Source organism: Ctenopharyngodon idella, chromosome 10 (genome assembly GCF_019924925.1).
Source record: "Ctenopharyngodon idella isolate HZGC_01 chromosome 10, HZGC01, whole genome shotgun sequence".
Classification (NCBI taxonomy): domain Eukaryota; kingdom Metazoa; phylum Chordata; class Actinopteri; order Cypriniformes; family Xenocyprididae; genus Ctenopharyngodon; species Ctenopharyngodon idella.
The window spans coordinates 49,838,899-49,862,226 of record NC_067229.1 but is presented as its reverse complement, the minus strand read 5'-3'; the positions used below and the strand labels follow the sequence as shown (position 1 = coordinate 49,862,226).

At 38.7% G+C, this 23,328-nt stretch overlaps 2 protein-coding genes across 4 annotated transcripts; both read right to left on the bottom strand.

Moving 5' to 3' along the window:
• Nucleotides 1-502: 502 nt before the first annotated feature.
• akt2l (v-akt murine thymoma viral oncogene homolog 2, like) lies at nt 503-8,064 on the bottom strand. Of its 3 annotated transcripts, none has more exons than XM_051911466.1 (14): nt 7,856-8,064; nt 6,894-6,985; nt 6,677-6,805; nt 6,490-6,601; nt 5,446-5,590; nt 5,241-5,372; nt 5,090-5,155; nt 4,946-5,014; nt 4,751-4,873; nt 4,433-4,561; nt 3,956-4,170; nt 1,128-1,215; nt 947-1,049; nt 503-870 (listed from the first exon to the last, which is right to left on the bottom strand). In XM_051911466.1, exons 2-14 carry the CDS (start codon nt 6,937-6,939, stop codon nt 791-793), a joined length of 1,437 nt encoding a protein of 478 aa, XP_051767426.1. In that variant the 5' UTR covers nt 6,940-6,985; nt 7,856-8,064; the 3' UTR covers nt 503-790. The 3 variants fall into 3 exon arrangements, with proteins under 3 accessions (XP_051767426.1, XP_051767424.1, XP_051767425.1); XM_051911464.1 differs by having other exon boundaries at nt 7,751-7,948; XM_051911465.1 differs by having other exon boundaries at nt 6,894-6,988; nt 7,751-7,942.
• Nucleotides 8,052-20,780, bottom strand: vaspa (vasodilator stimulated phosphoprotein a). The gene is made up of 14 exons (XM_051911475.1): nt 20,625-20,780; nt 20,414-20,486; nt 15,569-15,740; nt 14,988-15,168; nt 14,830-14,899; nt 13,400-13,721; nt 13,153-13,298; nt 11,845-11,890; nt 11,734-11,767; nt 11,585-11,636; nt 11,199-11,267; nt 9,745-9,817; nt 9,604-9,661; nt 8,052-9,517 (listed from the first exon to the last, which is right to left on the bottom strand). The coding sequence occupies exons 2-14, from the start codon at nt 20,416-20,418 to the stop codon at nt 9,480-9,482; spliced, it is 1,266 nt and encodes a 421-aa protein (XP_051767435.1). The 5' UTR covers nt 20,419-20,486; nt 20,625-20,780; the 3' UTR covers nt 8,052-9,479.
• Between the last annotated feature and the right edge of the window lie 2,548 nt (nt 20,781-23,328).

Genomic DNA, 23,328 nt, shown 5'->3' with positions numbered 1-23,328 from the left:
CTCGTTATTTCAACATAATATCTCGTTAAATTTTCTTTTTCCCCCACCATGCGGTTCAGGGCTTCTGTATTAATTTAAACTAAATGAAAATGAAAACATTGAGATACTTTCATAGTTTTTAATATTTTAAATCAGGTTTATATTTAGCATTTCATTTTAGTTAGATTTTTGATAATTTTGTTGTGTTTGTCATATTTTAGTAGTGTTTTTTTTATATGTCTATATAGATTTTTATTAATTTTTATTTCAATTTTAGATATTTTAGTACATCAAGTTAAATTAAATGAAAATGAGAAATGTTGCTGTTTTTATTTCAGTTAATGAAAATGTTTTTTAATGTGAACAATAATAACCCGGTGTAGATGTGGAAATATTCTTCAACATGTTCAGTGTTTTATACGTCGATCAGATCATGTGTTTACAGTGAAGATCCAGCCGATCTGAAGCTACATCAGACAGAATGATGATCGTTGGTGTATTGAAGAGTCAGAGAAGCTGCAGAACCGGCTGAAAGTCTTTAATGTTTTCAGATCAAGACACGTAGTGTTGCTCTGTGAAACTGCCTGATAATCACATGATCCTCAACATCCAACATGTGATTATACGAGAAACTGAGAAGATCATAATGACAGGCTTTACATTCTGAGCTCCGTTACTGATCAATACATTCATACGCAGGTGGACGTGAGATCATCCGCACACCTGAAACACGTGACTGTTCACAATGAAGAAATGCCTTATGGGAGTCTGTCATGATGCATTATGGGATGGTCGTCAGGATGGATCGGCGTCACTCTCGTACGCTGGCGGAGTAAGAGAACTGAGGGAAGTGAGCACACGGCCCAGCGTCCTCCACGTCCCGACAGCTCACTGAAACAGTCGAGACAGGTTCATCAGCAAAGACGTGATGATGCAATCAGAAGATTAATGCAGGACACAAACTCACGCTTGTCTGGAGGAGTAACGGTGATGCTTTGTGCCGTGAACTCGTCGTCAAAGTATCGCGTGTCCGTCTCTGATGTCACCTGCGGTTTGAAGGGCGGCACCAGCTGCAGGAAGAAAGCAGAGCAGACGTCAGCGTGAGAATCTGCATCACACACTCAGAAACAAACTCAGGACTGAAGCACCTTCTTCTGCAGCACGTCCTCCCAGTGGATACCGCAGAAGAACTTGTGCGTCATCACGTCTCTCGCATCATCAGGACCGCCTCCGAGCCTGCAGCCAATCACAAGCCTTTACAGTTACTTCATTATCTGACAGCACAATGATCTGGAGACATGTGACTTCAGGTTTCGTCAGGGATTAAACGGGATTAAGAACAGAAAACACACGGCGCTGTAATGCTGTAATAATGGTTAAACTGATAATCACAATTATTCTGCTCAAACTTGTAATCTTGATTAGTGAACATGATTGTTGTCATTTGAGAAATTTCTCTTTATATTTCATCAGAATTACTTTCAGCTGTAAACACAAATCAAGAGAATGTCGACTCGTACACGATTTATTTTACTCGTTTCTGCCATGAAATAAAAAATAAAAAAGGTAAAAGGTAAATTTTTATTTTGCAATTGCGACTTTATTTCTCAGAATTGCGACTTTATTTCTCAGAATTGACTATTTCTCAGATTTGCGACATTATTTCTCAGATTTGCGACTTTATTTCTCAATTGACTTTATTTCTCAGATTTGCGACATTATTTCTCAGAATTGCGACTTTATTTCTCAGAATTGCGACTATATTTCTCAGAATTGCGACTTTATTTCTCAGAATTGCGACTATATTTCTCAGAATTGCGACTTTATTTCTCAGATTTGCGACTATATTTCTCAGAATTGCGACTTTATTTCTCAGAATTGCGACTATATTTCTCGAATTGCGACTATATTTCTCAGAATTGACTATTTCTCAGATTTGCGACTTTATTTCTCAGAATTGACTTTATTTCTCAGATTTGCGACTTTATTTCTCAGATTTGCGACTATTTCTCAGATTTGCGACTATTTCTCAGATTTGCGACTTTTTCTCAGATTTGCGACTTTATTTCTCAGAATTGCGACTTTATTTCTCAGAATTGCGAAATTATTTCTCAGAATTGCGACTATTTCTCAGATTTGCGACTTTATTTCTCAGAATTGCGACTTTATTTCTCAGAATTGCGACTTTATTTCTCAATTGACTTTATTTCTCAGATTTGCGAAATTATTTCTCAGAATTGCGACTATTTCTCAGATTTGCGACTATTTCTCAGATTTGCGACTTTATTTCTCAGAATTGCGACTTTATTTCTCAGAATTGTGACTATATTTCTCAGAATTGCGACTATATTTCTCAGATTTGCGACTTTATTTCTCAGATTTGCGACTTTATTTCTCAGATTTTTCAACTTTATTTCTCAGATTTGCGACTTTATTTCTCAGAATTGACTTTATTTCTCAGATTTGCGACATTATTTCTCAGAATTGCGACTATATTTCTCAGAATTGCGACTATATTTCTCAGAATTGCGACTTTATTTCTCAGATTTTTCAACTTTATTTCTCAGATTTGCGACTTTATTTCTCAGAATTGCGACTTTATTTCTCAGATTTTTCAACTTTATTTCTCAGATTTGCGACTTTATTTCTCAGAATTGACTTTATTTCTCAGATTTGCGACATTATTTCTCAGAATTGACTATTTCTCAGATTTGCGACTTTATTTCTCAGAATTGACTATTTCTCAGATTTGCGACATTATTTCTCAGATTTGCGACTTTATTTCTCAGAATTGCGACTTTATTTCTCAGAATTGCGACTTTATTTCTCAGATTTTTCAACTTTATTTCTCAGATTTGCGACTTTATTTCTCAGAATTGACTTTATTTCTCAGATTTGCGACTTTATTTCTCAGAATTGCGACTTTATTTCTCAGAATTGCGACTTTATTTCTCAGAATTGCGACTTTATTTCTCAGATTTGCGACATTATTTCTCAGAATTGACTATTTCTCAGATTTTTCAACTTTATTTCTCAGATTTGCGACTTTATTTCTCAGATTGTGACTTTATTTCTCAGATTTGCACATAATTCTGAATTTTTTCTGCATTGTGAGTTATAAAGTCCGAACTGTGAGATTTTAACTTAAAATAATTGTGAGATTGAAAAGTCACAATTACCTTTTCTTATTTTTTATCCCGTGGCAGAAACAAGCTTCCATAAGTTTCCAGATTTATAATATCATATAAATTAACACTCTCTACATTATGGAAACTGGTAAAGTTTCTCTCAAAAGATAAAACAGTGAAATTCCAGATAGTAATTCCAATAATTCTGAATTACGTTAAAGTTTTCTATTAAAACAAAAAGTCTTCGTATTGTCACACAAAGGTTGATTTAACAAACAATACAGTCGAGATCATGTTTGTATTTATTACAGTTCATCACTGAAGGTTTGATGGCAGATTTAGTCTCGTAAAGAACACAGACCGACTCGATTACACTTTCATTTGAGCAGAAGATCTCAATTCAGATCAATAAACTCCAGCTTACATGTTCGTCATGTTTTCAGATCATCAGCTCTTCATTCTCAGTGTAGAGAGAGAGAGAGTGAAGGGTTGCCAGATTGAGAAGATTAGTTAAAACACCAGGCAGAAAATGTGTTGTTTTAAGAGAAAAGCTCCGATTTAAACTCTTGACATCTGGCAACCACAAACACGAAAGCTCATAGTAGAGGCTTTTTTTAAAAAGAGTCTAGAATATTTTTTTTCTTGAAGAAAATATAGAGACTTTGGTCAGGTTTTTATTTTCTAAACTACATTTAAGTCTCGTGTTTTTTCATCAACAGTACTGCACACTGATGACTGTTTAATGATGTCAGTCTCAGTCATGGGAAAGAAGTTGTCAATGAATATTTTTCATCACAGTTTGTCCACTGAAGCACTATAGCATTATGAGCTGCAGTCACGGCGCTCACCTCTGTTTGGGGTCTTTCCTCAGCAGGCCGGTCAGCAGCGCTTTGGCTTCGGGCGAGAGGCTCCTGGGGAAGCGGATCTCCTCCATCACGATGAGCTCGAAGAGCCGCTCGTGGTCCTGGTTGTAGAAGGGCAGCCGTCCGCACATCATCTCATACATCACCACTCCCAGACCCCACCAGTCCACCGCGCGGCCGTAATCGTTGTCCTCCAGCACCTGACCCATTCACATTTACTTTACAAAGCATCAGGAATACAAGCCATTCGTCGTAAAGAGGAAATAAACACGAGAAGATCTAATGATACAAACTTTCAGACAAGCCTCCATACTAAAATTAAATTAATTAAAATAGTTTCAGTACATACGATTGGATCTGATCCTAAATTCCACAGATTTCATCCTACATCAAAAGTGAGGAACAAATCAGGATTTATAAAGGCACCCCTGGTTGAGAAGCGCTGCTGTAGACGTTCATTACCTCCGGTGCAAGGTATTCTGGGGTGCCGCAGAACGTCCTCATGGTGGCCTCATCTGTGATGCCCTCCTTACAAAGGCCGAAGTCTGTGATTTTAATATGTCCGTCTTTATCCAGCATGAGGTTCTCCAGCTGAGTGAACAGAGAACATCATCATCATCATGTTTGCAGTTGCCAGATGTCAAGAGTTTGAATCAGAGTTTTACTCTTAAAAGGACACATTTCTTCTCTCTCTCTCTCTCTCTCTCTCTACACAGTGAGATTAAAGCGCTGATGATCTGAACACATGACAAACATGTAAGAGCTTATTATTAACAGCACCTTCAGGTCCCTGTAGACGACGTTCTGCGAGTGCAGGTAGTCGAGAGCGGAGACGATCTCAGCGCCGTAGAAGCGGGCTCTGTCCTCGGAGAACACGCGCTCGCGGGACAGGTGGAAGAACAGCTGCGGACGGACGAGAGACGGCGTGAGAACGACACACACACGCCAGCGAAGGCTGAGACAAACGGCACGTACCTCTCCACCGTTAGCATACTCCATCACGAAACACAGCCGGTCGTGAGTCTGGAAGGCGTACTTGAGGGTCTGTGACACAAAACATGACAGAATGAGGGGAGGGCGTGTCGTACAGAGTGATTCACACACGTGAGCGACACTGACCGTCAGGAAGGGGTGTCTGGTGTTCTGCAGCACTCGACTCTCGGTGACCGTATGAGCCACTTCATCCTGAACACACACACACACACACACACACACACGGTCAGATCTGAGCATCTCATTCCACTCCGCGTGTTTCTCAGCAGTCGCTCACCTTTGCGATGATGACGTCCTTGCGCAGGATCTTCATGGCGTAGTACATCCCGGAGGCTTTCTCTCGCACCAGGATCACCTTCCCAAACGTGCCTTTACCCAGCAGCTTCAGGTAATCGAAGTCGTTCATCGTCTGAAAGCACAAACCATCATCATCATCTTCATCATCATCATCATGATAAACCGTAAGCTGCGGAGACACGGACCACTCTGGAGCTGGACTTGGACAGAGAAACCTCCATGTCCTCCAGACCGCTGATGGCACTGACGCACTTGAACTCCATTGGTTCGTCCGCTTCACGCGCCTGCAGCCCATTGGCCACCGCCTGGATCGCACACATCCACTCCTCCCTACAGAGTCAACGAGAATCAGTCGAGTCAGCGTCATATGTCATTGCAAAACATACAACATGAAATAAAAAAATAAAATCTCACTGACCCCAATTAATATATAATAATATTTGAGTCATAAAAAAATAGTTATGAAAAATTAAGTATTGAAAAAAAGTCACATTGCTAAAAACCGTTAATGGCCCTTAAAAAATAAGTCTTCATTTTCCTTTAAGCAAAGTGTAGTTTATATTTATTTATGATTTAGGGTGAAATATGACAGGTTAAAAAAAAAAAAAAAATATATATATATATATATATATATATATTTCATTTATTTATAAATTTATATCTTTAAAAAAAAAATATATATATATATTTTAATCACACATTCAAAAAAATAACTTCTTAAAAGAGTTAAAACTTACAAATTATTACTAATAAAATGTGGTTTATATCAGTGTCAGAATATTTAATCTCTTTAACATGTTTGCTTTGACTTGATCAGAAAATAAACATTTTACTTAAACTTTTTAAAATTAAAAATACACCTTTTTAAAAGAGTTAAATATTATTAAAAAAAACTTTATATCAGATATTTTATATATCTTTAACGTCTGGATTGATTAGAAAATGATCACTTAAATTAAATATAAACTTCTTAAAATAGTTAAAATTTACAAAAATATTGTTTAAAAAAAAAACTTTATGTCAGTGTCAAAATTTTCACTCTGGCTTGATCAGAAAATAAATATTTAAACATTTTTTAAAAAGATAAAACTTTTGCTTGTAATGTTGTGACTCTGGTTGCTTTTGGTTCATGGCATATTTTTTAAAATCCCCGTGGGAAAAATGAGTGGGAAAAGCACTTCCGACATCACACGTTCAGCCGCAGAAACACGCGTGAAGCTGGTGTTCACCTCTCCTCGCTGCTCTCCACGTGGAAGGTGCGCTCGATGACGCTCGTCCACTGCAGGCAGCGGATCATGAAGGTGTTCGGCCGCGGACGCTCCGTCTTCATCAGCTGACACTCTGGAGAAACATGTGACCCGGTCAGGCTTTCATTCACAGCTCCCATCAGCCTCTGGCCCACAGAACTCAACCCACCTTCCACGGAGAAGTTATTAAGCGGTGCCGAGCTCTGATCCGTCAGCTCCGGTTTCTCCTTGTATCCGGTGAAGGATCCGTCACTCTTCAGGATGAAGTAGCGCGGCCTCCACGTCTTTATGTACTCACCTGTCACACACACACACACACACACACACGGGTGACATCAGCACGATGACATCACTCACCGCAGGAAACACATGCGCGTCTGCCGTACCTCGTTTATGAAGCCAACCCTCCTTCACCACGCTGACCTCCGTCATGATGGGCGGGGCTTGAGAGTGATTGACACGCAACACCCGTCAGCTGCTGCTGGAGACAAAACACATTAAATCTGAGGAGAACATGACACGACCTGCATTCAAGAGTTCACAACAAACCTGTGTGTGTGTGTGTGTGTTCATGCAGACAGTAGTCTCACTCAGTTTATATACATTTCATATTTCTTTAATATCTTTGCTTTGGCTTGATCAGGATTTTTTTAATTTAAACTTTTTACTTAAAAATGAACTTTTTAAGAGTTAAAACTTCAGATATAATAACAACTTGGTTTATTATTTAACCTTCTATCAGTATTAGAATATATACCTAACTTTTTAAGAGTTAAAACTTGATGAAACGGTGATTTGATACAGTATAATCACGGTACTGAATGATTATCATACTCATGTAATATGAAACTTACATGTTCTTCATAGAATATCACGTTACTGGAACAGAATATGAGATTACCATGGTACAGTTAGAAACAACATGGTAGAACCAGCTGATTAGTGTAACTGACACAATTACCGCCATATTATGAGTTAAAACACACCGAATCACGTCATGAAACGGTTTGTGATGAGAATCTTGATGTCGTTAATGTCAGATGAAGGTTTTGAGCTGAAGCTAAAGCTAACTTACCTGAACAAACTAACACAACATGAACTTTGAGCTTCAACAACCAAACTGATTTTAATCATTACGCACCACATCATCACTCTAATTCTGATATTGCTCACATAATATATCGTATAATTAAGTAAAAAAACATTGATTAAATCAGTTAATTTAGTGATTTATCCAAACTACCTGTTTACTGTCAGCGCTAAGCTGTTCTTTACCACACAAACGCTAGATTAATCATCTCTCCGCTCTTGTGAGGAATATATACGAGTACTTTGACAGGTGTCTCGCCTCATTTATCGCGTCTTGATCCGGATCGAGTGAAAATTCAACACGCTTCTGCACGACAGACTCTCGTGTTCAGAGTTCACCAGCAGCAGCGCGACGAGTGACGCCACAGCGCCCCGCCCCCTCCGCGCGCTGATCTGCGGTCAGCTGGGCGCGCGGCGCTGCTGCGGCGGGAAACACACTGAGGCGGAGACACTGATCCGGGATCAGCCTGATGCAAACAGCTTTTATTTGCACTTCCAAAGCGCTGCATAGCGGATCTCTCACAGTCTGTAAAACAATCAGCAAGAGTGTGCCAAAGTACTTTGACAGTACCATCGTACATGACCAAAAAGCATGGTAATACTACAGTACTTTTCCGTTCAGGACATACAAAATAACAGAGACTAATACATAGTTTGTTCGCCACATCTGATGTTCCTCTGCACATAAACACTGCACCCAAACTTCCCTGAGACTCACATCTGATCTTCAATCATCTTATTTTACATGATCCAAATCAGAGGTTTTCAATCTTTCAGAGTAAACGGACCCCAAAATATCATCATGTGTTTTCATGTATAAAGACCAAATGTATACGGTGAAAAAGTATTATAATGTACGAAACATTAAATATTACTTGGAAAATATTTAGCTTCTGCTTTTTTCTATTATTTTCCCCCTCACTTTAATGCTGTACTGTTTATTTAAATAACTGTATTTATTTTAATAACATTTTTATTTTATTAAAATTATTTATTTCATCCAATCTTACACTTTTCCTCTTTCCACGGAGGCCCTAACACTCTTTGCGGGGCCCCGGACCCCAGTTTGAAAACCCCTGGTCAAACACAGATCTGAGAACAGCAGATGATAAATAACATGTGGTCGGATTATTACAGATGTAAACAACTAACTAGTGACAATATTACTACATGAGCGATAATTAAAACACATGCATTAGAACAGCAGCGGATCAGAAAAATATGAATAGAGGTCATTGACGTTCACACACACAAAACTGATGCAAAAAAGAGAAGTGAAAGGCAGCAAATGTAAAAATATGAGGGTAAATGCAAGTATGTAGGCATCTTGTTTTCCAGTACAAATATATAATCTTAAATCAAGAAACATTTACTGGAGAAGCAAAATGACATAAGATGTCTTGTTTTATGAAAAATGTATAAAAATTGAGTTTAAGCTTAAAAGTTTATCATTATTATAATAGAGTAGCTTTTTGCTCATTTTAAAAAAATCTGTCACTAACTCAAAAATATTAAATTTATTTTAAAAATGCTATTTTTCTTAAATTATTCTTACTTCTATTAATATAGTATAAAATTATGTATTTTTGGCCGTTGACTGACAAGTGGCTGCAGTGTGCTGACAGAGAGGCTCCGCCCACACACTGTAAGTATATATCTGGAGCTGAACTGAATTGCGCACCAGTTTTGTGATTGGTTGTTGTGTGGTGGGGGGGCAGAACAAGACTTGATATCTGATGTCTTTGTCTTCTCAAGTAAATGTATCTTGATTTTGTTCAAAAATACTGAGGAAGATCATTTTTCGCAGTGCATAAGAACGAAGCGTCGTGTCTGTGGTTTGAGCAGACGACTCTTCATCGTCCTGATGTTCACGCGTGACGCTGCTACACCACGCTGCTCTTCTGCAGTTCCTCCAGCAGAGCTGTGGATGAAAACAACAACACCGGCATCAAAGCAAGAACCGCACTGAATTTCCCTCAAGAGCAGCAGAGGAAGAGCAGGACTGACCGCTGATGATTTCATCTTTGGCTTTCTGCAGCTCTTTGCGCATCTCCTCCAGGATTTCCTGTTATCAGACACACATCATGCTTTAGTAAGTCAGTCTGTTCAGAAGAGAAACGAGTCGGTGTGTGTGACGGAGCTGCTGACCTGTTTGAATTTCTCCAGCTCTGAAGAGTCTCTGGATCCGGTGTCTGCTCCGGTGCTGCTGCTGGGCCTCGTCCTGAAAGAACCACAGACACACTTCAGCGCTCACGAACACAGAACCCTCAGAACCAGACAGAACCCTCAGAAACACACAGAACCCTCAGAACCAGACAGAACCAGATAGAACCCTCAGAAACACACAGAACCCTCAGAACCAGACAGAACCAGATAGAACCCTCAGAAACACACAGAACCCTCAGAACTAGACAGAACCCACAGAACCAGACAGAAACCTCAGAAACACACAAGAACCCTCAGAAACACACAAGAACCCACAGAACCAGACAGAACCCACAGAACCAGACAGAAACCTCAGAAACACACAGAACCCACAGAACCAGACAGAACACAGAACCAGACAAAACCCACAGAACCAGACAGAAACCTCAGAAACACACAAGAACCCTCAGAAACACACAAGAACCCACAGAAACAGACAGAACCCACAGAACCAGACAGAACCCTCAGAACCACACAAGAACCTACAGAACCCTCAGAAACACACAGAACCAGATAGAACCCTCAGAAACACACAGAACCCTCAGAACTAGACAGAACCCACAGAACCAGACAGAAACCTCAGAAACACACAAGAACCCTCAGAACCACACAAGAACCTACAGAACCAGACAGAACACACAGAACCAGACAAAACCCACAGAACCAGACAGAAACCTCAGAAACACACAAGAACCCTCAGAACCAGACAGAAACCTCAGAAACACACAAGAACCCTCAGAACCACACAAGAACCTACAGAAACACACAGAACCCACAGAACCAGACAGAACCCACAGAACCAGACAGAACCCTCAGAAACACACAGAACCCACAGAACCAGACAAAACCCACAGAACCAGACAGAACCCACAGAACCAGACAGAACCCTCAGAAACACACAGAATCCACAGAACCAGACAGAACACACAGAACCAGACAGAACCCTCAGAAACACACAGAACCCACAGAACCAGACAAAACCCACAGAACCAGACAGAACCCACAGAACCAGACAGAACCCTCAGAAACACACAGAATCCACAGAACCAGACAGAACACACAGAACCAGACAAAACCCACAGAACCAGACAGAACCCACAGAACCAGACAGAACCCTCAGAAACACACAGAACCCACAGAACCAGACAGAACCCACAGAAACACACAGAACCCACAGAACCAGACAAAACCCACAGAACCAGACAGAACCCTCAGAACCACACAATAACCTACAGAACCAGACAGAACCCTCAGAAACACACAAGAACCCACAGAACCAGACAGAACCCTCAGAAACACACAGAAACACACAAGAACACACAGACACAGACAGAACCCACAGAACCAGACAGAACACACAGACCCAGACAGAACCCACAGCCTGAAGCATGAAATACCTGCTCAACGGAGCCGAGGTTGCTGGAGAAACTGGGCTCTTCTCCTGAGTCTTCGGCGCTGAGTTCACCCTGATTAAACCAGCGTATTTATCATTAACTAAATCTACTAAAACATTTTTGTTAAGTTGAAATAAAATAAAACATAAATATTAAATAAAAAAACTATGAAAATTAAAATAAGTTGAAGTACTACAATTACTAACTGAAACAAAACTAAAATAAAAATATTTTTAAAAACAAAAACCAATACAAATGACAAAAGCACATAACAAAATAACTAAAAATAAAATGAAAATTGAAAAATGTAAAAAACAAACGGCATTAATAACAATAATAATACTAAAAGACTGCTTCCTGTCGACACACAGAAGAAGACGCGACTTTACCGTGAAATGGACGACGGTTTCTCCCAAGGCTTCTTCACCACGTCTGCTTTATCTGAATGGGAAACATGAAGCACATTTGAGGTCACGATGTGAAGTGAACCGTCACTGTAAACAGGAAGTGTGGTGAGAAGATGAAGTGATTTTCTCACCTGCAGATCTGGAGTCGTTGCTCACAGAATCAGCCTGAAAACAGAAAGAGCAACAGAAATCAGAGTCGCCTTCAGACACAGAGATCAGTAATAAAACACAAACACACTTACGCTCGCGTCTTCCTTCTTCACCGCTGGAGTGTCAGCAACCTTTCTTCTGTAACACAGAGATGAAGATCTTTCAGCAAGACTGATGGATGTGACTCATGACTGAAGTCGAGCCGCTTTGTTCACAGTCACTCTCTGAACCCGTGATTTCAGAATGACTCGCCTCTGATCGCACACACCCAGCTGACAAAAACATGTTCTAAGAGCCTTTTGATAACGTTCCCATTAAGTTATGAAAATTATATATTTCTCTGAATGTTCTTTTTAAGCGTTTTCTTGGTTACGTGAACGTTAAGGAAACGTTCCTGGCTCTTTAATTTAGAAGGCGGGACTCATTCCGCTATATTGTGCGATGCACTTTCTCTTATACCGTCTTTGTGTCTAAATAAAGTCTTTGGTAAAGAACTGTATGAGCTGGTTGTTTAAAGTGATGGTTGATTATGATTTGACTTTTTTAACTTTAGTTAGTGTGTAATGTTGCTGTTTGATCATAAACAACATCTGCAAAGTTACAACACTCAAAGTTCAATGCAAAGAGAGATTCTCTGTTTAAGGACTACAACAAACGGCTGGTAGGGACTACAACGAGCTTCTTCCTGGGTTGGTGACATCACAAACCCTAAAATGTACATAAACCCCACCCCCGAGAACACACAACAAAGGGGGCGGGGCCATGTTGGGCTGCTTTAGAGAAGAGGAAGAGTTGTTGTAGTAGAGTGTTGTTGACATGCCGTCATTTTACGCCGGACTGCTTCACAAACGAGAGTCAATTCAACACAAAAGATTAACATGACGACACATGCTAGTGGATGAGTTGAATCAACTCCACAGCGACTACATAAATTTATCCACTAACCATTCAGAAACATCTAAAAGTTGTAACTTCTTCCTGAGTCTCTCCATCAGTGTCGACTCCGGTTTGAACAATGTAAGGCTGAACACCGTTACTGACAATCCTCATTTTGGCTGCGTGAGATTCTCCAGCTTTGTTGTTGTTGAGCGACCGAAGCGTGAGCTGTTAAAGCTCCGCCCTCTTCTGGAAAGGGGGCCGGGAGCAGCGGCTCATTTGCATTTAAAGGGACACACACAAAAACGGCGTGTTTTTGCTCACACCCAAATAGGGGCAAATTTGACAAGCTATAATAAATGATCTGTGGGGTATTTTGAGCTGAAACTTCACAGACACATTCTGGAGACACCAGAGACTGATGTTACATCTTGTGAAAAGGACATAATAGTTCCCCTTTAACAAAATGTCTGCTAAAGTATTCCAGAGCAAACATCATATAAATGTGGTGCCATTTAACTCACCTTCGAGCGAGAATGGCGCTCATTTCTCCCATCAGTCCTCCTCCACCTCCTCCTCCTCCTCCGCCTCCGCCTCCTCCACTGCCTCCTCCTCCTCCTCCTCCTCCTGCACTGGCGCTCGCCGCAGGAGCCGGCGCTCCACTGTCCTCCTGCACATCCAGAGTAGAACCATGAGTGTTCCTCAACACTTTTGACTGTAAGGGCCCTCATTGTACACGACAATATTCAGGTGAATTTCAGTCTGACTGACCTTGGCCACTTTGCGTAGTTTAGCTGCGGCGAGTGCTGCGGCCAGACCTCCATCTCCTCCTCCTCCTCCTCCCCCTCCTCCTCCTCCTCCTCCACCACCAGAGGGTGGGGGCGGTGGTGGGGGCGGAGCTCCTCCTCCTGAAGGAGGTGGTGGTGGGGGCGGCGGCGGGGGTCCTGGAGCAGGTGGGGGTCCAGGGGGAGGAGGAGGAGCAGCAGAGGCCGGAGCGGGAGGAGGAACAGGGGGCGGGGCTGGAGCGGCAGACGCCCGTCTCTCTCTCTCCATTCGCTCTTGCTCCTGTCTCTCTCTCTCCTGCTGCTCCTGCCTGAACAGACACACGAGTTACACTCAGCGTCTCACTGACGTCCACATGAAACCCATTTCAAATTATGAATTAATGAATGCACAAATAAATTAATAAAATTAATTAATTAATTACTGCACAAAAATTATAGATGCACAAATAAATACAATTAATTAATGCACAAATAAATAAATTAGTAAATAAATAAATACATTAATTAATGCACAAACAAATTAATAATTACAATAAATGAATTAATTAACTATTGCACAAAGTAAATATAATTAATTTATGCACAAATAAATTAAAATGCAAAAATAAATAAATAAAATACAAAAATCAATTCATTAATACACAAATAAATTAATATGCACAAATAAACAAAATAAATAAATAAGGTAATAAATAATTTAATGCACAAATAAAATAAATTCACTAATAAATGCACAAATAAATAAAATTAATTAATCAATGCACAAATAAATTAATAAATGCTTCACATTACAGAAGTAATGGGTATTTCATCTGAGAGTATAAATATAAATTAATTAAAACACAAATAAATTAATGTACAAATAAAATTAATTAATTAATAAATGCACAAATAAACAAAAATAAATTAAATTAGTAAATAAATAAATTACTTAATGCACAAATAATTTAATAAATGCAAAAATGAATAAAATAAATTAATTAATAAATGCAAATATATAAATAAAAATTTCAGAAGGGAAAATAAATAAAACAATCATAATATATAAATAGATATAAATATTATATTAATAAAGAAATATACATTATATTACATATTCTCAGAGAAACATAAATAAATATACACATTATATATTCTCAGATGGAATACCCTTACTTCTGTAATGTGATGCATTTCAGAGTGAAACGGGATGTTCAATGAGAAATAAATATGGGCGGGACTTGATTTCATTGGTTGATGAGTAAGAGGGACTGATGACATCAGCTGGGGATGAAAGTTGTTACATTCTGATGTTATATTGATTTGTGTAGAATAACATCACTGATGATGAATCGCTAACAATAAGTGAAGTGAATCTGGACTGATTTGGACTGCTGTGCAGGTCTGATCTACTGATGAAGATGATGATGTTCATACCTCCTCCTCTGCTCTAACTCCTCAGCGCTCGGGCCGTTCTGAGGCGGTCGAGGAGGAGGAGGACACGCACCTGTACGACAGAAACCAAATCACACAGATCAGACAAAACTCTAGACATACAGGTAATGTGAGATAGTAATAATTCCTGATCATCTGACCCGTGTCCGCGTGACCGCTGAGCACGTCGAGCGCGTGCATCATGCCGCTGGCGAACTGAGCCGCGTCCTCCTTACTGCCGAAGTTCAGACCCCACACCTGCCGCGCGTCCCGCCACTGGTGAAACGTGGGAGTCGCCTGGTTGTATTTGATCCCGCGGACCAGAGGACAGTTAATGACCACCTGCACAGATGAACAAACCAATGGGTGTGTGTTTGTTTGTGGTGTCGTGCAGAAGACTGCAACGCATCAGCACACTGACAAGATTCACAGGAAATGAAAGACAATTCAGAAGCTGTGAGACTGAAACGTCTCTGAGAAAACCACAGAGATATGCGGCACACAACACGGCACTTTCCCATGATGCCCAGCACGGACGTTAACAGCGATGAGTGCATTAACACACCATACATGAAGATCTTCACTGTAAAACTGAACATACATTATCTGCACACACAATCTCTGTGACTTCCTCCTTCCTCATGCTGTGGCTTCACACACACGCTAAACTTCCCATGATTGTCTAAATCCGTCTCACACGTTTAATGCACGTTTATCTGTTTTTATTGAATTTATGAGTTACCTGTTGATCCGCCTGCTGTTTGCGTCCCACCACCCTGAAGCTGTTGTTACTGGGGTTCTGGAAGATGTGGATCCGGCTGACGGCCTGAGCGCCGGAACCGGCCGGTAACCAGCGCTTACTGCCGTCATCGTACATCATAACGGTGGCCCGCGCCTGACAGATACTTTGTTCACTGGCAAACACAACAGGACATGATGTTAAAATCACTTCAGAAACTGTGCTTCTGACATTAAAACATGAACTGGCTCTATTCCAGCTGACAGGGAACGTTCTCAGAGCGCTCTGGCAACGTTATGAACAAACATTCTTTCGGTAACGTTAATAGAACGTTTGTTCAGAGTTATCTGGTTAAAACGTTACTACTTGTTTCAGAACGTTCACATAATGTTTGAAGAATGGGATGTTCACATCTAAGAACATTCAGAAATAATTTCATGCATGAATTATGATAACCTCAGTCAGGGTTTTTTTCTTATGTGTTTTTATTGCTCTTGGGGCATGAAAAACAAGATTTGAGATGTAGGGTTTTTTTTTTTTTTTTTTTACACATATTCTTCAAAGAGATTTCCAGATGTCCACAGATGGGGACAGCATGCGTTTATGGTCTAGAGATACTGAAGAGATAATGTATTAAACATAATACAGTAATAACACAGCAATATTGTGTGTATTTAACAAACCAATCAATATAATTATATAAAATCATGTGAAAACTATAAAATATATACAAAAAATATAAATGCGAAATATTGCAAACACAACTGAACTTCATACAAGTTGAACTTCGCATATCTGATATCAGAGATCTCTACAACCTGTCAAGGTTAGACTGTGGAAACCCAATTCAGATGCTCCTCCAGTGTACCAGAGTATGTCGATTTACCCTTATTAGCTGATCATTCTGATTATGTTCAAGACGGACACATTTCTACCATAGCTCTCCTCTGAGAAAACCTAGAGATCAGGAGTTTTCAATCTCATCTGAAATGAGCAGTGTTGGGGGTAATGCATTACAAGTAACATGCATAATGCAATTAGATTATTTTTTAATGTTACAAGTAATGCAAAACAAGTAACACGCATTATGTAATCAGGTTACTTTTTGATGTTACAAGTAACGCATTACAAGTAACATGCATTACGTAATCAGATTACTTTTTGATGTTACAAGTAATGCATTACAAGTAACATGCATTATGTAATCAGATTACTTTTTGATGTTACAAGTAACACATTACAAGCAACACGCATTACTTAATCAAATGACTTTTTGATCTAACAAGTAAAGTAATCCATTAAAAGTAACGTGCATTACGTAACAGATTAATAGCCATATGTATCTCTAACAGAGTTCACTGTAAAGCATTATCTAGTGTGAAAGCTTACATTCATCTGCACAGTCTCGCAGAGCCGAAGCACAACCAAAACAATGTTTTTCTGCAAAATGCATGCAGTTTTTTTTTTTTTTTTTTAAATCGCTAGAGGGCCAAAAGTTACATAGTGTACCTTTAAAATACCATTGCATTTTAAAATATTTCACAACCCAACTGTTGGTGGGCAGAAGAGACTTTTTTCAAAAACATTTTAAATCTTTATTCCAAACTTTTGATTGGTGTGTGTATATATAGTTCAAGGTACAATTTACTATGTGTGAGTGTGTGCGTGTGTGTGTGAGAGTGTCAGGAGGATGTGGGAAACCTTGTCTGTCCTCCTGTGCAACACTCTCAGTTAAACAATATGACACAATATTTCACTTCCGTTCAAATTCACTTTTAAAATAAAGGTTCTAAAAGTGGATTTTCAAAGCAATTCCATAGAAGAAACATTTTTGGTTCCCCAAAGAACCTTTCAGTGATCAGTCCTTAAAAGAACCATTTAATGTTTTTTGTGGTTCCATGGATGGAACCATTGATGCCAGTAAAGAACCTTTAAGACATTCAGGGGTTCAGTGTGTTTGATTGTTGGTAACCAAAGCTGTCATAACCAAACCAGAAAAACACCAGCTGATTCACACACTGACGCTCAAACATGAAGAGACATGACATTATCACTCTTAAAAATAAAGCTTCTTTATTGGCATTGATGGTTCCTCGAAGAACTTTTAACATCCATAGAATCTTTCCATTGCACAAAAGGTTCTTTATAGTGGAAAAAGATTCTATATATTATTAAAATGTTCTTTAAACTAAGAAAAATAGTTTTTTAATAGAATTAATCACTGAAAAGTTCTTTGGAGAACCAAAATGGTTCTACTATGGAATCACTGCAAAATAATGCAGTAATTATTTTTTTTATATACTTATTTTTCAGAGTGAGACCCTGCAGGCTGCAAGTCACGCTGGCGTTTTGGGGTCAGTGAGTGACTTACGAAGAGCGCAGTCACTCTAAATGTGTTCAGAAGCGGATGTGAGAGCAATAAGACACGGCAAGAGGAAGCAGAAGAACAGAAGTGCAGCTTAATCGAGGGTTAGATGTGTTATTGACCTGACGCTCATATGAGAACAAAAATACAACACATCATAATTAATCACACCGAAGAGAAGAAGAGAAACGAGCCGGAATGCATGTGATAAACCACATCAGAGTCACTAAATACTGACGTTCCTTCTGTTTCATACGGTTTCTCTTGAATACATGAAGCTGTGCCTCGGATTACTTATTAAAGTTCATGTAAGCGAAATGAATGTTGTCTGCTGTAATGACAGATCATCTGTGAGATCAGAGAGCAGCAGTAACTCTAGATCAGTGTAAAGGTAAAAAGAGAAGCATCTGAATATCTGACAGTGAACCACAGACTCAAACGATTCAATAATCAATAATCTGATCTTATGAAAAAAACAAGAGATTCAGACCACAGTCACATTTGATCAACAGGGTCAAACACACCCATGCGCACACACACACACACACACTCGCACACAAACTCACACACACAGACACACGCACACAGACACACACACTCAAGCGAAAAGCTAGAGGTTTTTCGCATTTTGTGGAAAGAAAGCATTACTGCGTACAGAAAGGCCTTAAAAACTGCTTATTTTTCGACTCTCTTAGAAGAAAACAAAGTCAACCCTAGATACTTATTTAATACAGTGGCTAAATTAACGAAAAATAGAGCTTCAACTTCTGATGTTTCCAAACAGCACAGCAGTAATGACTTTATGAACTTCTTTACTTGCAAGATTGACAATATTAGAGAGAAAATTATAACCATGCAACCGTCTACTACAGTATCGCGTCAGACAGTGCACTGTAGGGTCTCTGAGGAAAAACTCAATTCATTCGCTGCTTTAGTGGTATCTGTGAGGATTTCCAGTCAGGATTTAGACCGTACCATAGTACTGAGACTGCTCTCATTAGAGTTACTAATGATTTGCTCTTATCATCAGATCGTGGTTGTATCTCTCTATTAGTGTTACTGGATCTTAGTGCAGCATTTGACACTATTGATCACAATATTCTTTTGAATAGACTCGAAAATTATGTTGGCATTAGTGGAATTGCATTGTCATGGTTCAAATCATACTTATCTGACCGTTATCAGTTTGTAGTAGTAAACGAAGAGATGTCATATCGATCACAAGTTCAATATGGAGTACCACAAGGCTCAGTACTAGGACCGTTGCTGTTCACTCTGTACATGCTACCCTTGGGAGATATCATTAGCGTTAGTTTTCACTGTTAGGCTGATGATACTCAGCTCTATATTACTTTGCGCCCTGACGAAACTTACCAATTCACAAAATTAACGGAATGCATAGCTGATATAAAAAATTAAATGACTAGTAATTTCCTACTACTTAATTCTGAAAAAACTGAGATTCTAATTTTTGGACCAAAAACCCCTGCACATGCTTTTCACAATACGTTATTATTACTATTATATATAATATAAATACTTCTCGGTCCTTTATATCAGTGACTATGACATATGTGTGAGTGTGAGTGTGTGTGTGTGTGAGAGAGAGAGAGAGAGAGAGAGAGAGAGAGAGAGAGTTCAATCATTCAGACCTGCAGGACAATCTCATTCTAAACCTGTTGAAGAGACTCAAAACACTTTACTTCAGAATCATCGTTGACAGATTCAGACGGTAAACTAGCAGGAAGAGCAGAGTTAACTCGTTCACTCGAGTGTGAGTTTGAGCTGCTTCACTTCCTCAGTGATGGAGAATGAAGCAGGAAGCATGAAACCGTGACAGAAATTAAAAGGTTCAAAGGCGTTTAAAGAGAATTTATGATCATTCGAATGAACAGGGAACGTTCTTGCAAGGTTCTCTCAAAGTTATGAACAAACGTTCTTCCAGTAACGTTAATAGAACGTATCTGGTCTGTAATAATGTTAGCACTATACATTATTTATGCATCAGTCATAGAACGTTTTTACCTGAAACGTTTATTTAGACGTTCGTCTAACATTGTTTAAATGTTACCACTTGAACATTTCACAGAACATTGAGAAATAATGTTTTATAACTGTTAGCAAAATGAGCAGTGAACTCATGTGACATCACTAAAATACATGTTTATATTTCTGTCCCAAGTTTCATAGATTGTATTTTTCGGTACTGATGGAACTGACATGATGATGGTGAAGAGAACGAACTTCTGAACTGAACTGAATGATGCTGATCTGAAGTGATCGACAGTTTCTTGTGTTTTGATGAACAAATACTAAACGACAGTAGAAAAGTTTGAGTCAGAAACATTAAACGCGACGGTCGTTAAAATAAACGCGTAGTTCATGAACCGTTCAGTTGATGAAAATGACTCAATAACAGCTCATATTTACACTAGACACAGCAGAAACACTACAGTCTGATGATTTAATGAAATTAAACTCACCTCATTATCGATCGAGATCGATCTCACGCGCACTGCTGAGCGACTGAACATCCGCTGAACATTAAACAGTTTCCTGGTTTCAAAGAGGGAAACAGAAATCAAACACTGAACGAACCGCGAGATCAGAGAGGGAAACAAATGAATGACTAATTAAATAAAGAGGTTCAGTCCTGCTCCTGAACTTCTCATGTCTGGCTTATTAAACACACACCTGTCGTTATCAGAGATGATTGACAGGCGCTCTGTGAGATGATTGACAGTCAGAGATCAATACATGAGTTCTACTCTGAGTATGAGTTTATACTGCATGAATGATCAGTTATCGGTCATCAAGTCTTCAAAGGACTAGATTTTGATGGTGATTTACTCGTGAGCTCTTTGCTGAACTCTAGTGGATGTTTTGTGTCCAACATTTATAAATGTCTTCGAGGACTAACTAACAATATTAGCCTAAATAAACGCATGTCAGTTCTCTTCCATCACAGTTCAATGAATTGTTGACTGTATTTCTATTAGATTGTAGTTTATCATATCATATATGGGTCATTCTACAGAATTGGTACAAAGTTGTCTTGAAAAAAATGCATTTTTCCACAAATTTTGTATGTATGCAAATTATATAATATTCAAGCTACACATTTCTAGTAATTGTACAGTTAATTCTCATATTGTATTTTCAGAAAGTTTTGGAATATTTTTCCTCACTACCGAAACACAAAAATAAATAATTTAACAAGAAGGGTCACATTGATCTATTAAGATTTTGTTTACATCTACCTTGTAAATATATTTTTTGCTATTTTTAAAAAAAGTTTTCACAGGTAAATCAATAACAATTACAATTTTAACAATATTTCAAGTGTGATTTATGAGATTTGTTGTATTTTGAATCCAATCTTTCTTTGTAAAAGGCATAAAGTTTATCAAACTGATTTCAAAGTGAAGGATTCATTAGTTTGAATAAACATTGAACCAAACACTATAATAACATCTTAGTTGATCATTCAATATACTTTATTTTTGAGAAAAACATCCCATGTTTCGGTCGTGACTGCACAGTTTTGGTAGTGACAGTAATGTGTTGGTAGTGACCACAAAACATGACAGGATATAACTCACATACTAAAATACTAATGATTTGCATAATAAAACATACTAAAATTCTAATGATTCGCATAACTGTACTAAAATTTTGTTTATTTCCCTCAAATAAATGCTTATATGTTCCCTTTTGTCACTACCAACACAATGATGTCACTACTGAAAGAGTCACGACCGAAACATGTGGTGAAGTTTCGGTAGTGACAATTTTAGACACTTTTGAGCCGCTCAAAGATGCTAATCAGCACATGGTTAGCTAGCACACTTCTGAACAGTTGTACACACAGAAAAACTAAATTTTATGGAATAACACCCAAAAACGTTTGTTTAATTGCAGAAAAAGGTGTTTGTTAGTGACGTTCCTTAAAGTTCCACACAGATTTTCAGAGTTTTGAACACATTTAACTCAGAATGATGGAGCTATCTACTGTGAAAGAGAGGCGATGAGAGGGAGGGACACAGGAATATTTCCTGATCAGAAATGTAGAAGTGTGTTAAAATCAATGGACTCAAACACACACTGTTTCGGTAGTGACATGAACATGAGGGACACATTTTTTTACATAAACTTTCATGGTTTAAAAATAAAGTCTAAAATAAATACTTTTTTAACTTCACTTTTAAAAAAAAAAAAAAAAATCAAAAATATGTTTTTAAAAACAACAAATGAATAAAAAATTTCAAAACATCAGGTCATTCGGTACAACTGTTATAAAACATGGAAAATGTTGAAATATTTTAAAAACTTGTACTAAATATAAAATGTTTGATTTTATTTTTGCTAGCTAGCTAGATATCAGCCTGTTAGCACTGTTTGAAAATATCGTCATTCGGTGTAACCAAAAGTGTCAACCAAAATTTCGGTTAAACCGAATGACTTTTTTGGTGACAAATTTTGTAAAAAATGACAAAAGCAGTGTTAATTGATTATAAAAACCACATAATCTCATTGCTAACACTTAATAAACCTTCAAAATTAATTATATCTCCATTATGTTTTTTTTTACACTTTTATAAACCTTATTCAAATACAGCAGGGAGAAACAGACGCTGGAACGGTTGTGGGCGTGTCCTTCTGCTCGGCTCATTTGCATACGGTGACATCACAGCACTGATCTGAGAACAGAGTGATGTCGTCAGTCTAAAGTAATAAAGGCATTAGAATGAATGTAAAGATGATTTTCTCTTTGCATTTAAATAAAAGCATAAAAAACAAATTTCAAAAGCTGTTTAATGTAAAGGAGTGTTTTACCAGCTGAACTACAGGGAAATTCAAAACTAGTCGTGGTGTTTGGTTCACTTTACCTCTAGTGTAACTTTAACCCTAACCAAATGAGTTCTGCTATTAAAATCACAGCAATCAGTGTGATGCAAACATATAAAGTGATCTAAATGCACCGTATAGAGAGATTGTGGAGTATAAAGCGAGCTTCGGCGTCGGCCGTGTGTCTTCTGTCCAGCGGGTGTGGTTCACATTACAAACAGAGACATTTACCAGTCAAACACTGTGTTCTTCTTCATGTCTAAACAGGCCAGCGCTCAAAGAAACATGCAAATGAGTGTGTGCGGACTGTTTCTCAGTGTGTGCTCTGCACAGGAAGCTCTCCGTCCACCGGAGCGTCTGACGCGGCGCGACTCCGCTCTCGCTCGCGGCACATTTGCATACAGTTACAGTGAGACGGTCTTCATCAGGAGACTAGTATCATCACACTTTACAGTAAGGCTAATGCATTAACCAACATTAACTACACTGTAAAAAACAATTGTTGGTTTAACTTACAAAAGTTACCTGGATGCCTTAAAATTTTGAGTTC

Bases quoted from the DNA above. Each gene is read 5' to 3' on its own strand.
- akt2l (XM_051911466.1), bottom strand. From the start codon at position 6,939: ATGACGGAGGTCAGCGTGGTGAAGGAGGGTTGGCTTCATAAACGAG. The intron at 6,806-6,893 runs GTACGGCAGACG...TGTGTGTGACAG, and splicing joins GGGTTGGCTTCATAAACGAG to GTGAGTACATAAAGACGTGG. The intron at 5,156-5,240 runs GTGAGCGACTGC...GTGTGTGTTCAG, and splicing joins AGGACGTCATCATCGCAAAG to GATGAAGTGGCTCATACGGT.
- vaspa (XM_051911475.1), bottom strand. The intron at 9,818-11,198 runs GTATTTCATGCT...TGGTTCTTTCAG, and splicing joins ACCTCGGCTCCGTTGAGCAG to GACGAGGCCCAGCAGCAGCA. The intron at 9,518-9,603 runs GTCAGTCCTGCT...TTTCATCCACAG, and splicing joins CAAAGATGAAATCATCAGCG to CTCTGCTGGAGGAACTGCAG.